The following is a 15,829-nucleotide window of genomic DNA, read 5'->3' as shown; positions in this document are numbered from 1 at the left end:
TTTCTCTCACGGTACTTACACTCTGTCTAGTATGCACACTGACATTACACATCCATCGGAGCATACTGGCTTCATTCCTTGCGAGCCTACGCATGTCCTCAGCAGTCATGGCCCATGTTTCACTGCCATGTAGCATGGCTGTTTGTACACATGCGTCATACAGTCTGCCTTTTACTCTGAGTGAGAGGCCCTTTGTCGCCAGCAGAGGTAAGAGCTCTCTGAACTTTGCCCAGGCTATTCTTATTCTAGCAGCTACACTTTCAGCGCACCCTCCCCCACTACTAACTTGGTCATCTAGATAGTGCAAGCTATCAACTACGTCTAGTTTTTCTCCCTGGAATGTGGCAGATTTTGTTTTCTGCACATTTTCAGTGTTTATTGCCCCTGAACATCTGCCACATGCAAAAACTATCTTCCTAGTTAGCCTTCCTTTGATATTGCTGCATCTCTTATGTGTCCATAGCTTACACTGGGTACATCTTATAGAGTTTCTACCTACGCCTTTTCTACAGATCGAGCAGGGCTATCTACTTGAAGGGGTTTGTGTTTTGTCTACCTTCCTACTTATTAGGACTTAGGTTTTAGCTAGGGTGACTCTAAGGCCCTTCGATTCTAGTCCTTGCTTTCACACCTGAAACTTCTCTAGCTCTGATAGTGAATCAGCAATTAGTGCAAGGTCATCAGCATAGAGGAGCTCCCAGGGGCATCCTGTCTTGAATTCCTCTGTTATCGCCTAGAGGACTATGATAAACAGGGGAGGGGGGCTGAGGACTGAACCTTGGTGGACTCCTACCTCTACCCGGAATTCTTCACTGTACTCGTTGCCAACCCTCACCTTACTGACAGCGTCTCTGTACATGGCTCACACAGCTCTCACTAACCATTCTTCTATCCCTAGTTTCCTCATTGCCCACCAGATAAGGGAGCGGGGGACCCTGTCAAAGGCTTTCTCCATGTCAACGAAAGCCAGGTACAGAGGTTTATCTTTGGCTAGGTATTTCTCCTGCAGCTGCCTTACCAGAAATACGGCATCAGTGGTGCTTTTACCTGGCACAAACCCAAACTGCATCTCATCTAAACTGACTTGCTCCCTAAGTAGTTGGGCTATGACCCTCTCCGTGACTTTCGTTATCTGATCTAACAGCTTGATGCCTCTGTAATTATTTGTATCTAAAGCATCACCTTTACCTTTGTAGCAGTTGACTATGGTGCTGCTACACCAGTCATTGGGTATGACTCCTTCGTGTATCACCTGGCTAACAATACGGGTGACTAGGCTATAGCCGACACTGCCAGATATTTTGAGCATCTCTGCAGTGATTCCTGATGGGCTGGGGGCTTTCCCTGTCTTCATACTCTTAATTGCTTTATCTACCATGGTAGTCATATACTAAAATAATTCCACCAATTTCGTCATATTTTGAAATGCCGTAACTGAAGAAGGTTTACATAACAGAAGCATTTCTTTACGCAAACCCGAAACGTATTAAATTATTTCAAAATATCATTATATGGTTTGACTTCATTATTACAACTTATATATATATATATATACATGCATTCATCATTTATCAAGCAACATGACATACACCCATCCTTTAATATCACTACCCCTACTTCAGAACCACACCCCATCCATTTCAATATCAACTCTTCTATCACCATTACCTTCATCGATTCTAATGTACTCAACCTTAATGTAGCTCCTGTTGCATAACTCATCTCCACTTGCAACCCTATATCTATGAGGTGGTATCTAAAAGTTCCAAGATTAATTACGTTTAATAAAAAATAACTTATTTACCTAAGTTTTAACATCATCTTTGGAACAGTCAGTTTGTGCAACAATACACCAGTCCCAACATTCCTGCCACTTTTGGAATCTGGCCTGCAAGTTGTTTTCCATGAGTCGAGGACCTTCTGTTATTCGCTCTGGACCTCGATAACAGTGTTAAAATGGTGACCTTTGAGTTGCATTTTCATCTTAGGGAAGAGATGGAAGTCAGCAGGTGCTAAATCCGGTGAATAGGGTAGATGCATTGTCATCACGAAGAATCCAATTCTTTGCGATCCACAGATCCAGTCACTTTTGCTGAATGTCATCCCTCAAACACTTCAAAACATCACAGTAGAACTCTTGATTGATGGTCTGGCCCTGGGAGATGAATTCTCGATGCACAGTACCACATTTCTGCAGGTGATACTCATAGCAGTTCTTCCAGATCACTCATCAGCTTCCAAGGACATTCTTCCACTTTAGAAGTGCCTGTGCCACTCAAAACACTGTGTACAACCCTTTGCCTAATTGCTTTAAGGTTGCCAAAGCATGCCCAATGTCTCTGTAGAAAATTTCCAAAGTTTAACGTAAAATTTCGCATTGGCTCTTTGTCCCTTTCAATGACAAAATTGCAGACTACAGTACACACATGATCATAAAAACACAAATTCCACAACTTGTGAAGTAAACACAGTGATGTCACTTGGCATACTGCTTCATGAAGTTTACTGCTCACTCTCACTACGCACGCAACCATGTGCTGCGATCTGTTGTGCTACAGAACTAGTTCAGGAACTTTTTGAAACCACCTCGTATGATGATATGATGGAGTCCTTTGAGAGCCATTGAATCAAACAAAAATTATATTTTGCTGGATTTCATGAGTAAAACTGATTGATACTAAAACACTCACACTTATTTCAAGTTCTGTACTTTGAGTGGTCTGAGCATGTCCCTACGAACAGTTCATTTCTCAATCAAGTGGTTTTCAAGTTCAATCCCATTGCATGGCACCTTGGGCATCCACTGTAGCTCTGGGCCTTGTGACAAAAACTGAAAGAAATCCATCATGTTGGTGTCTCCTTGCCATGACATTGTGCAATAGTTGTAAATGTGTGATTCTGTTTTACAAGTGGTATCCTTAGTTACCAACTAATCTGTGAAGTCAAGACCAACCACAGGTAAATATCACCTTGCTAGGAAACAAGGTAAGCGCTGGCAACAGTAGCTATGGTTATCTATTTATGAGAATTAATTCCCAGTATATTCTTGAAGCAAATTGCATCTGCACACATGAAGCATACCTTCTGTGTTAGTTTGCTTGCATTCCTGTACATCTTTTGTGTGTCCATAGCTTTATATGGAACTTGTGCTTGCCCCAGCTCCCCTTCTGTATACAGAGCTTGCCCCAGCTGCCTTTCTGGGTACAGAGCTTGCCCTAGCTGCCTTTCTGGGTACGGAGCTTGCCCCAGCTGCCCTTCTGGATACGGAGTTTGCCCCAGCTCCCATTCTGGATATGGAGTTTGCCCCAGTTCCCTTTCTGGAGATGGAGTTTGCCCCAGCTCCCTTTCCGGATATGGAATATGACCATTTTCCTCAAGACCCCACCCAAAGGCTTGTCTTTCATCCATATTAACACCTTAGTCTTTGCTAAGTTTAACTGGAAGCATCTTGATTATAAATTTTGCTTCTATTAAATTCTTTGTTGATGTCATAACTAGTGTACACCTTGCTGATAGTACCTCTATACATGGTTTGCAAGGCTCCTATAAATTCACTTACACCACTTTCCTTATTGTCGACCACAATACAGAGTCAAAGGCCTTCTCCAGGTCAATGAATGCTGAGTTAAGTGGCCTGCCCTTTGAAACTTTTCTAGTTTTCTCGCTAAGAGAGTATCAGTGGCATTCTATCCTGGTACAGAACCAAATCACAGTCTCAGCTCATTTTCTTCCTAATAAAATATGTTGTACCTGCTTCTATTACTTTAATAAAGCATACGCATATACACTATAATCAAGTATACATGCAATGTATGTACAAATGTATTAATATATACGTGTGTGCGAAGAAATTTGATTCAATCTGAAAAGGAAAGAAAAAAAGATATACAAATTAGTGACTAACCTCTTTGGATGGCACACACAAAGGTGTCCCTTCTTTGACAAAGCCAGCTTCTACACATACACCAACAACAATAGGGTCTCGAGAATTGAAAATGTATTCAGGCATGACACGTAACTTGCAAGGAAAAACAGCAATATGTCGGAATTCCCCCTGGCGCTTTTTTTTTAATTCCTCTCTGTAAGTCATAAATTTATCAAACAAGTGATAAATTATGTCTGCAGAAAATATCCGCACACCTAATGTGTCAGCAAGTTCCTGAGCATCCCGCTCAATCTTAACATCAAAAGCCAAGATTACAGCATATCTGAAAATTTATTGAGATGTTTTTTTGAACTGAACAACATTAAGATTAATATTAAAGCATGCATTTCATTCGTAAAATTCTAAAATGGATATCGTGTAAGCGAATATTGCTTTTTAATTCTTGTGAGAAGCTAATTACTTAATATTTTACAATTTTCTTTAAGGCTATATACTAGCCTTGTTCAAAGAATACAACATAGAAATCAAAAACTCAAGTAGTAAAGAGGATTCAGAAGGAGAGAAGAATTGCTAAAGGGATTGTATGTAACGCAAGACAGAAAAGGCAGCTTGCTTGAGTATTCCCTTATTTGTGTAAGTATAGGTTCATTTTCAGTTAACTTTCAATAACTAATCCAAATAAATCATACAGAAGAATTTAACAAAGAATAGTGATTAAAACTGAGTGAAAGAAACTATGAGCAAACTGTCACATGCCAGCTACAACTAACTGATTTGGAAAAGTTTTGAAAATCTCAAATTCACCATCATCCATTTTGCTCATTTTCCATGCTAGAATGGATTGTCATAACCCGAGTTAGTTCTTATTTACAATTACTACACTCTTAGATGAATCAGAAGACATATCATTTCTGGTATGACTTGTAAGGTTGATATCTGTCCTAATACCAGCCACTTTGCAAAGTGTACTGGGTGTATTTTTTTATTGTAGCACCAGTATTCAAGAGGTTATTATGCTCTCAGCAACACTTAAGAGTCCTCTTAACTCTACATTGTCTCTGCCCAATTTGCTAACCACTTAACAGAATGCACTGGGTATATTTTATAGTGGCATTAACATTAGTAAGGTTGTTGTGTGACTTGCAAGAATACTGAGTTCTCGCTGTTCTGAGAGGGAGAGAAGAAAAGATGATGGTGACACAAGCTGAGCTTAAGTAAGGTGTTGAGAGATTTCAATTTCTAAATGGACAAATGATAATTTAATTTAACTTTATCTCTTTTACATGAAACAGATTTCTGTAAAGAACAATGGAAAATATAGACAAGTGAAATTTTGCAAGTTAACTTACTGATCATCATGCTCCAACATGACAGATGCTTTCATTATATCTTTTTTGTGGATCGGCCCAATGTTTATACCAGCATACTAAAAGAGGATATGATAGATTTTGATGAAACATAAATATTAGAGAAGCTTATTATAGCAATATTAATAATAATACACACAATATACTTATATACTGAACTACAAAAGAAACGTCACACTGTAAAAGATTATTTGTCTCGTACACGATATTGAGATTATATGGAGTTTATCACATTTCTAAGTAATTTGACATCAGGAAGATGTCACTGACCCACAACACTACACTCTTTTGAAAACACAAGGACTGTATGTAGGGTTCAAACTTGCTCACTTTTTGTGAACGCATCTTTATGAAAAGCGTGATGCACATGCAAAATGCTGACTCATTGGGTATAAAAGGCACCCAAATTTACCAGCCTGTCATTTGTTTCCTGAACACAGCAAGCCTGCCAAGACTGACACAAAATCAGAGGAAGTAAACCATTGGACATCTCCATGCTGGGTCATTGCCAATGACTTGAAGTGCAATATTCGGACAATTGAGTGGCTGAGGGACCGATACAATGCCACAAACAGCACAGATGATCATCCGTGCAGTGGCCGACCAAGGGTTACAACAGCATGTCAAGATTGCCACATGCACTGACAGCACTTTCAGGACTGATTCCAGAGAGCAACAAAATCAGCTAGGTAGACCATAGGGACTCACCACAGATCCATTTGTGCAGAGACAGTTTGCCACCGGCTGAAATCTTTCAATCTGTATTGTCAACGGCTATGCACCCCATTCTCACAGATTGTCATTGACGATGATGTCAGCAGTGGAGGACTGTAGTCTTCTCTGACGAAAGTCAATATTGCATTTCTGTTGGAGAAGGGGTGAACATCATGCTAATGGCTGTGTGGTGAAGAGAGACTTGTGGGGAGGACAAAGCATCATGGTATGGGGTGAAATTGCACTCAACCAGAAACTTGGACTGGTGGTCTTACAAAATATCGGCAAAGGCCGGAGCAATGGAGTAACCGCTGCCTGCTACATCGACTAAGTGTTGAGGCCTCACATTGTGTCATACCCGTCATCAGAATCACATGTTCCAACACGACAATGCCTGTGCTCATACTGCCAGGTTGACAACAGACTTCCTTCAACAGCACAACATCCAGACACTGCCATGGCCTGCCCTCAATCCGGTCTTGAACCCCATAGAGTACCTGTGGGACAAAATCCAAAGAAGGTTAAATGACATTTGTCCAAGGCTGACAACTGCGGCACAACTCACTGCAAGTTTTAACAGAGTGTGGGCTGCTATCTCCATGGCCTTCATCAATTGTTTGGTGCATTCAGTCTACAGAAGATGCCTGCCAGTAATCAATGCTAACAGTGGTCACATAAGATATTGAGTTCATCTGTTTGAATCCAGGATACCCTGTCATCATGTGACACCATGTGATGTCAAACATGTTTCATGAAATGACGTTTTATCATTAGGAAAGAACAGTTTCTTAATTAGTACTCTTCAATCAATGCTATGGCAGTCTGTTAATAAACTGGTTTCCATTTATTATGTGTGTGACGTTTCTTTAGTGGTTCAGTTTACTTTTCATAATTATAGCTTTATAAAATTGACTTAACTAGGCCTATGTCTAATGAAATCAGTACAAACATAATAGAGAGAGAGAGAAAGAACACGGTCCTTATTTTGCAAAAATTTTGACAGGTCAATCTGACTGGACTTACTTCTTTTGCTTGTTCTTCATAGGGCATATTTGTCTCCAATTGCAATTAAAATTTTTCAAGTCACTCTAATGTATGTGTATTTAGGATATAGAAAATAAATTTATCTGCTGATCAAAACTTTCAACTACCACCAACAACGCTGGCACAAAGACAAACCAATAACAATTATGGAGATGTTAGAATGAAATCAAGGAGTGTACAACAGACAAGATGGAAGGCAGCCTAAGCACCTCTAAGGCAAAGAACAGAGGTATAAAATTCTCTAGCTGGGTAGTGGTGGGTGAAGTAGATGGAAAAACAGACAGATGAGGTAACTGAGATAGACAGCAAGTGTGATGGAATAATTAAGAAGTCAACGATAGACAACATAATGGCAACTTTTACTTCTGCACAAATTATCTAATCATTTGCAACACTAACTTCAGGAAACTAGCCAGTAACCTAATCACCTACTGACTGAGCCAACACATGCTAAATATACTTTATTTTTTTATCAGAAAGTGGGATAGATAAATGGTTGTGAGCATTAAGTGTTTCCAGGGTGAAAGATATGCCACTCAACAAACCCAAAGACAAAGCAATCTGAAGGAAGATACAGCAACTGAAAGATCTCTTGATCAGTTTCATGTTCAAAGAAGTTGTAGTTGATAGGATGAAATATAACAGTAGATAGAGCTTGAAAGATTGAAACAAGGAAGCAGCAGGGAACAATATCAAATAGCTAGAAGAGAAGCAAGAAATCAGCATACTTTCAAAGGAGAAGCAAAAAGTAGAAGATACATACAGGTTCTGCAATGTGAAAATCTGAGACAGAGGTGTTCTGAATTGCAAGCCAGAGTATTATAAGAAATAGAGATGTGCTAGGGAAAAAGTGCACATAGAATGATAACAGCATGTTTGTATTTACTGATAACAAAAAGAAAGAAACAAGGAAATGTTGTTAGTAGAAGTTGTTGAATAAGGAGAATGTATGGGAGATAGTGTCTATATAATGTAGATGCAACACAGGTACCAGCCAGTCAAGTTGACAGTAAGGCATTAGTGAGGACATTTAAGGATATGAAGACAGGTAAGGCAGCTGGGCCATCAGGGATAGCTGCTGAGATATTTAATCCACAGAGCCAATCAAATAATAGAGAAAGATGTTTATAGCCAATGACTGCCAGAAGGACAAGTGTTACAGAGGCACCAAACTAATGGACCAAGTTATGATAGTTATGGAAAGTTACAGCACACTTGATTGGGATCAGAATTAGCCCTAGATGTTACCATCTTTGTAGTGAGACCACAGCAAGAGTAAACTTCTAATCTAGCAGTTATACTGTAGAATCAATGTACATAAGTGAGTTCAGCAAGCTGAGAATCAGCAATGAGTATTGTGATGAATTTAGTAAAACTTAAATCAGAAAGCCTAAAAGTAAACCTAGCTATGTCAAAAATTTTCATAAGTAGAAAAGAAGACAGGACCCTGCTACCACCAGAGAAATGGTTATGCTTGACATGTAGAAAAAGTGTAGATAGAAATGCCATACAAGGTACTTAGTGTACGTACCTTGCATGGGCATGAGGAATAGTGGGTTAAGAAGTAGACTGACAGAGAAGATAGGCTTCACATGTGAAAAATGCACAAATGTAGTCAGTGGTAAGAGTACACATGAAATATAATCACTCCAATGTTCAGAAGTAGCCAATAGATTCTCTTACTAACTAATCTAACTAGCAATGAAAGTGGTGAGTGAATATGGTAGAAAAGTTTCAGAGCTATTACTTTTCCTGGTAAAAAAGGTTTCTCCTTCAGAAAGCAGAGCAGATGGTATGATGCTTGTATATGTAGTGTGAGATTGCACAGTATGGTGTAAATCTTCAATTTGGAAGATTTGCGAAAACTAGAATGAAATGAACTGTGCACACTCCACTTGATATGTATATTAATGTACATGAATAATGACACAAATTAATAGAAAAAGGCTGGATATAAGAGGAATCAGATGTAATGTGCAAGAGAGAAGACTGCACTGACACAGGAAAGTGGATAGAGGATGTCAGTTGAAGAATAAGAAACAAAGTACTTGAAATGGATGGATCCAGTAGAGAGGAAGATCTAAGAAGACAGTGGACAAAGTGATGAAGAGTAATCCCAAAATGATAAACTCGTGAAAGAGATGACAAATAACCATGATGAGTGATAACATACATTGCTGGAGATGACATCCATTGATGCAAACATTGTAAATTATAGGCATATCTCAGCTTAAGTCATTCTTGATTATACATTGGTTTCCAAAAATAATATATGGAAAAATAAACATCAAGTCATTTTACTCGACTTTACGTCTGTCCACCACAAATATTGGAATCGTAAAATCACTAGTAAAAACCTTTAAAAGCACATAAAATCATGTTACTGTACAATAAATAAGAATAAAAGCATATAAAATCATATTAAAATATGTACAGTAAATGTTAAGACACACACCATAAAGTAGTGTAGTTTAGTGAACTAAATCATGAAATCAGCTGTGTTGTCTTATTTATCAGTTTTTCAGAGCTCATATTACACTATAGTTCCAATATCTACCCTTGGACATCGTTGTCACTCATGATTCATGCGATTGTTTTGAATTCAGATTTGTTTACCTCTGTTTATTGACTACTTTCTCATTCTCATTCGTTTGTGACTTTATTTTTTGCCCCTATAGCTCCTAAGAAAATTCATAATGAAAGTGCTAAGCATCATGCTATAATGCAGGAAGGTAAACTGGCTGTCATAAAACGCTGTGAAAAAGTGGTAGCAATTGCACAATCTTTTGGGATGAGTCAGACAACTGTATTGACAATTGTACATAATAAGGACAAGATTTTAGCACATATCAAATCTGAAGAACAGGGGTGAATAACACTGTCATCAATAGAAAAAGTGGTAAATCTTTGAAGAAATGGAAAGTTTTCTTTCTCTTTGGATTGTTAGGTTGAATCGTCAGCGTCAAGAAATTATTCAAGAGAAAGCATTCTTTGAGGACCTCAAGAGAAAATATCCAGATGAGAAAGATGTAGAGTTCAAGGCAAGTCAAGGATGATTCATGAGATTTAAGGAGCGAAGAAGTTATCACTCCATTAAGAAGCAAGGTGAAAGTGCATCAGCTGATGAACAAGCAGCAGTGGAATTTCCTAATGCATTAAAGAAAATCATCGAAGAAAACAGGTTTCTTCCCAAACAGATTTTTAACGAAGACGAACCTGGATTGTATTGGAAAAAATTGCCAGACTGTTCATTCATTTCCAAGGAGGAGAAAACTATTCTAGACTACAAGGTCTCAAAAGAACATGTGACCATTCTGTTGAGAGGTAATTGTGCATGAGATTTTAAGTGAAAGCCATTACTTGTGTATCAAGCACACAACCCCTGTGCCCTGAAAAACAAACATACCCAAGGCATCTCTCCCTGTTATATGGATGGGTAATTCAAAAGCATGGGTTACTGTTGCTTTTGAAGATTGCTTCTTCAATCATTTTACCTCAGCAGCAGAGAAGTACTGTAAGGAGAAGGGATTTCCTTTTAAGATTTTACTTATCTTAGATGCTCCTGGCTACCCGCAAAACATCGTAGATTTTGACCCCAACGCTACCGTCATATACCTCTCTCCGAACACCACATCTCTTCTACAGCCAATGGATCAGGGAATAATTGCTATCTTCAAGTGTTACTATATGAAGCGTATGCTGCAGCAATCCATAGCTGCAACTAACTTTGATGAGTCCATCACATTCTGTGACTTTTGGAAGAGATACAATATCTACAAGGCTGTGCAGAACATCGCAGCAGCATGGAATGATGTACAGAGCACAGCTATAAATGGTGTATGGAAGAAGCTATGCCCATAATTCGTAAATGATTTTAAGTGGTTTGATAATGTTGCCATCAACAAAACGTTGGTGACTACGAGCAAAGAACTGAAAATGGATTTGGAGGAGGATTTCACAGATTTATTGGAAAGAGACAAGCAGCCCCTGACAAACGAGGATTTGATAGAGCTCCACGAGCAGCAAAATAAAGAAGAGAAAGTTGAACCAGAGTCATGTTACTTTACCATTAAGAAAATGCAGCAAGCATTTGCATATGTCGAAAAAGGTCTTTCTATGTTTGAGGATATGGATCCAAATGCTCAATGCTTTTCCAAGATTATGGGGGCTTGTCACAAAGCTTTTTGCTTCTTATAAAGTAACCCTTGAGGAAAAGGAGACAGTTCAAGGAACTCTCAACCGGTCTTTTAAGTGCATCGAACAACAAGAACAGCCGGAGTCAGCTGTTGAGGATCCACAGCCATCTACATCTGCGATGTGAACCCAAATTGTATCTACATATTGGTAAATTTAAAATAATTTAGTTTTTTTTTTACTATTGCAAAATAATAATAATTACTGAATTTGTTTTTTAAGCTTAAAAAAGGCTTTTATTTTACCATGTCTTACTGCAGACAGCGTTCATAAATAAAGCGTCCACAATGTACAGTAAACACTGCCAAATTGTATTTGTAAATTTAGATTACTTCTTTTTTTTTTTTTTTACTAGAGACAAGTAAATTCGGCCTAGCCTAGAGACAAGTTAATTTGACTTGAGTCAGGTTTCCTGGAACCAATTAACGACATAGAGTGAAGTATGCCTGTAGTTGTTAAAATAGCAGGTGATGGAACTGAGATGCACAATACATTTACATTAGGTTTCTTTCTCACTATATCCCTGTTAAGTTTCCATGTACTGTACCCCATCTGTTATTCTTTTATTTGTTAATGATCCTCTCTGCTATTCATTGTACCATACTGCATGTATAATGAAGGATGGCATCAAATCTGAGCATATGAAGTACTCACAATCACCACCCTTTTTTTACTGCTATCATTCTTTCTCCCCTATGTTACACTTCACTTTCATTTCCCATGCTGTTTTTCTATTCAATCTCTTCACCATAGTTATCACTGTCTCTCTTCCATTCATCCTACCACATTCTCACACCCATCACTATTCCACCATAACTCATACTTTCTTTTCTTTTAGTCTCTGGATCCTTGCAAACTTTCATTTACCCTAAGTGCTTTGAAACAAAACAAGATTCAATGTTGCTGAGGACAAGGTGATTTCTCTAGTGCTGGTGCAACAATAAAATGTACCCTGTTCATTCTGTTAAGTGGCTCATGTTAGGAAGCACATCTAACTATAGAAGCTATGCCTCAAATGGAACATGCGAAGCAAGAAGTAGTCTACTGACTCATCTAGGAAAGCAGTAACTTTGAATGAGAATCGATTTGGGCCATGACGATCAATCATATCAAATTTAGTATGGAAAATGAACGTAAAATAATAATGATGATGATGATCATCATCATGAATTCACTGAAACATTATCTCTCAGCCATATTGACATTCATAATTAGCATCACTAGTTTCCCTCTTATTTCTTTAAATGTGATGCGTATGGATAAGGACAGCTGCATAAAGAAGACCCGAGCTCTAATTGTGGAGAGTACCTGTAGAAGGGGTAAACCCAGGAAGATGTGGGGAGAAGTGGTGAGAAAGGACCTTTGGATGTTGAGCCTCACTGAGGAAATGACAAAGGAGAGATGTGGCAATTTGTTGTACTTGATAAGATGCATCAAGCTAAGTAAAATCACTTTCTTTCACACATGCAGGCTTGCCCATTCAGTGTTGGTGCCACATAAACTCACCTGTGCTGGTGGCATGTTAAAAAGCACCTAGCACACTCTTTTAAGTGGTTGGTGTTAGGAAGGCCATCTAGCTGTAGAAACCATGCCACAGTAGACAATTGGAGTCTGGCCAGCTCCATGTCAAAACCATCCAACCTATCCCAGCACGGAAAACAGACATTAAACAATGATGATGAGAGATCATTCCTCAGTCTCATTAACTGAGGAGAATATATTTTGTTGAGGGAGTCAAAAAAGACAAATGTGTTCATTTTTTTCACTAGATGGCTCCAAAGACAAGGTCTACTCTCATCAGTATTTCCTTGTTTTCTAAAGATTGGTCAACCTCATTTAAGTTATCTCCCTGGCTGTTTTTGAGTTTAAACATCTCACAAAAGTGTGCATAATCATAGCTAATTGGTGTAACACTATCCCTAAATAAAAGTTAATTAATACACAAACCATTGTGGAGTTAAACATGCATGTATATAAGCAATTTTTAAAAATGACCTACTCACAACTATTTATAAAGATAATTAAAACAAAAAACCTAATACTACAGTTTTACATTTAATCTGGAATTAAATAGTAAAATAAATTCTGGTGGAAGTAGTGGCAATCTATCTTATATAAAAATAATCACATGGTAATAAATATGAAAAAGGCGAAGCAGGGAAAACAGAGATGTCGATTTTTGTGTGTTTTAAATGCTATTTCTTTTCATAAGACATTTGCAGCAATTCAGAAAGATCTACTTCAAAAGACAATAATAATATTGTCAAGCAATTAAACATGAAGTCAAGATTGATAAACTATTAGAAGAAAATGTGTGTTTTGGGTTATACTCTCTCTTTTTTACTCGTTTCAGTCATTTGACTGCGGCCATGCTGGAGCACCGCCTTTTTAGTTGAGCAAATCGACCCCAGGACTTATTCTTTGTAAGCCTAGTACTTATTCTATTGGTCTCTTTTTGCCGAACCGCTAAGTTACGGGGACGTAAACACACCAGCATCGGTTGTCAAGCAAAGTTGGGGGGGACAAACACATACACACACACATATATATATACATATATATATATACGACGGGTTTCTTTCAGTTTCCGTCTACCAAATCCACTCACAAGGCTTTGGTCGGCCCGAGGCTATAGTAGAAGACACTTGCCCAAGGTGTCACACAGTGGGACTGAACCCAGAACCATGTGGTTGGTAAGCAAGCTACTTACCACACAGCCACTCCTGCGCCTTATTAAAATTTTTCACATTCACTCTTAACATTTTGTTTTCCAGTTTTGTATCAAATGATTCTGTGCCATACAGTGGGACTGAACCCAAAACCATGTGGTTGGAAAACTTCTCACCATCACTGATTTAATATAAAAATTCAAAGCCAATCTTTTCAACTGATTATGAATTTTAGAAACACTTCTTTTTTAAACCAACACTTGTAATTATTTGTTTAATGAAGATTGTTATTCTGAAATCCTACCTCTTTTTATGAATAATTATACTTTATAAAATATGTTAATATCTTTTACTTGTTTTAGTTATTTGACTGCAGCCATGCTGGGGAACCACCTTGAAGGGTTTTAGTCAAACAAATTGATGCCAGGAGTTTTTTTTTTTAAACCCAGTACTTATTCTATCAGGAATTCTATCCAAGTTACTGGGACATAAAAACACCAACACTGGTTGTCAAAGAGTGATGGGGAACAAACACAGACACAAAGACACATACACATGATGGGTTTCTTTCAATTTTTATCTACCAAATCCACTCACAATGCACTGGTTGGCTTGAGGCTATACTTGAACATACTTGCCCAAGGTGCCACATAGTGGGATTGAACCTGGAGCCATGTAGTTGGGATGCAAGTTTCTTACCATACAGCCATGCCAGTGCCTATATATATGTATATATGAAATTGAGTTTTGCCAGATGGTGGCTAACTTCAATGCATCCTTCTAATCTAAAAGATTTGCCATCTTTGTCATAAATCATGTGACAATAGACACTAAGTGTCATTAAAATGTTTCACCCTTTAACATGTTGGATGAGTACAGTTGCTCATAAGGTAGATTACATAAAAATTTTAGGTATGTAATCCTTGTTTACCTTGCACATACACAACATTTACTAAGCAAATTTTAAATTTCAGTAAGAAATTAATCAAGAGAGTAAAATTTTTCTCAATCAATGACATAAAAATACTTACAGGGATTTTAGAAGTCCTTAAAAATTCCAATAATGCTTCCATAGAACCAAGAGTTGAAGCTTGTACAAAGACACCCCGTTCTTGAAGTTTTATTCCACTAAGCACTTCTTTTAAAGCATTAGATACTTCTGACTAGAAAGTAATAAGGAAACATTTAATTAAAATTGTTTTAACAAATGCAAATGTTATTCATGACTGCAACAACAAAGTATATACTAGTCTTTTCATTCTGTTTGTAAGTAAATTTATGATCAAAATGTTTCTCAAAATTGCTCCAGTTGAATATTGTCACAATATAAAACAATTTTAAATATTTTGCTTTAAAATGTTTTCAATATATATCAATGTCTGAAACAAAATACAAAAACTTTAACTGAATTAGAATCAGTTTTAATATTTTGTTTCAGACATTACACACATTCATCTATCATCATAAGGAAACTCAAGATAATTCACATATTTTATGTACCTTTATAATTTATGAACACTGTGTAAAGCTGGGTATTTACTTTTAATCATATATATAATTAGAAAGTAATCAGGAATAGAAACTTACAACATTTAAACAAAATATTGAATAGCCTGTTGTAAGTAATTGCAATAGCAATAATCATCATCATCGTTTAACGTCCGCTTTCCATGCTAGCATGGGTTGGACGATTTGACTGAGGACTGGTGAAACCGGATGGCAACACCAGGCTCCAGTCTGATTTGGCAGAGTTTCTACAGCTGGATGCCCTTCCTAACGCCAACCACTCAGAGAGTGTAGTGGGTGCTTTTACGTGTCGCCCGCACGAAAACGGCCACGCTCGAAATGGTGTCTTTTATGTGCCACCCGCACAAGCCAGTCCAGGGGCACTGGCAACGATCTCGCTCGAAAATCCTACAGGAGCCAGTCAGGCGGTACTGGCAACGGCCACGCTC

The 15,829-nt window shown here is 38.0% G+C and overlaps 1 protein-coding gene across 1 annotated transcript in view; it reads right to left on the bottom strand.

Annotated features, from left to right (window-relative positions):
- The window catches only part of LOC106871994 (eukaryotic translation initiation factor 5B), a 123,670-nt gene that overhangs the window by 9,056 nt on the left and 98,785 nt on the right, over window positions 1-15,829 (bottom strand). Inside the window, exons 20-22 of the mRNA XM_052970563.1 lie at window positions 14,906-15,037; window positions 5,236-5,312; window positions 3,905-4,208 (exon numbers count right to left, since the gene is read on the bottom strand). Of these exons, the coding sequence (XP_052826523.1) occupies window positions 3,905-4,208; window positions 5,236-5,312; window positions 14,906-15,037 (513 nt within the window). The remainder of the gene's footprint in view (window positions 1-3,904; window positions 4,209-5,235; window positions 5,313-14,905; window positions 15,038-15,829) is intronic.

This window comes from Octopus bimaculoides, chromosome 9 (genome assembly GCF_001194135.2).
Source record: "Octopus bimaculoides isolate UCB-OBI-ISO-001 chromosome 9, ASM119413v2, whole genome shotgun sequence".
NCBI lineage: Eukaryota > Metazoa > Mollusca > Cephalopoda > Octopoda > Octopodidae > Octopus > Octopus bimaculoides.
The sequence above is the reverse complement of the archived record's forward strand: the minus strand, read 5'-3'. Positions and strand labels throughout refer to the sequence as shown.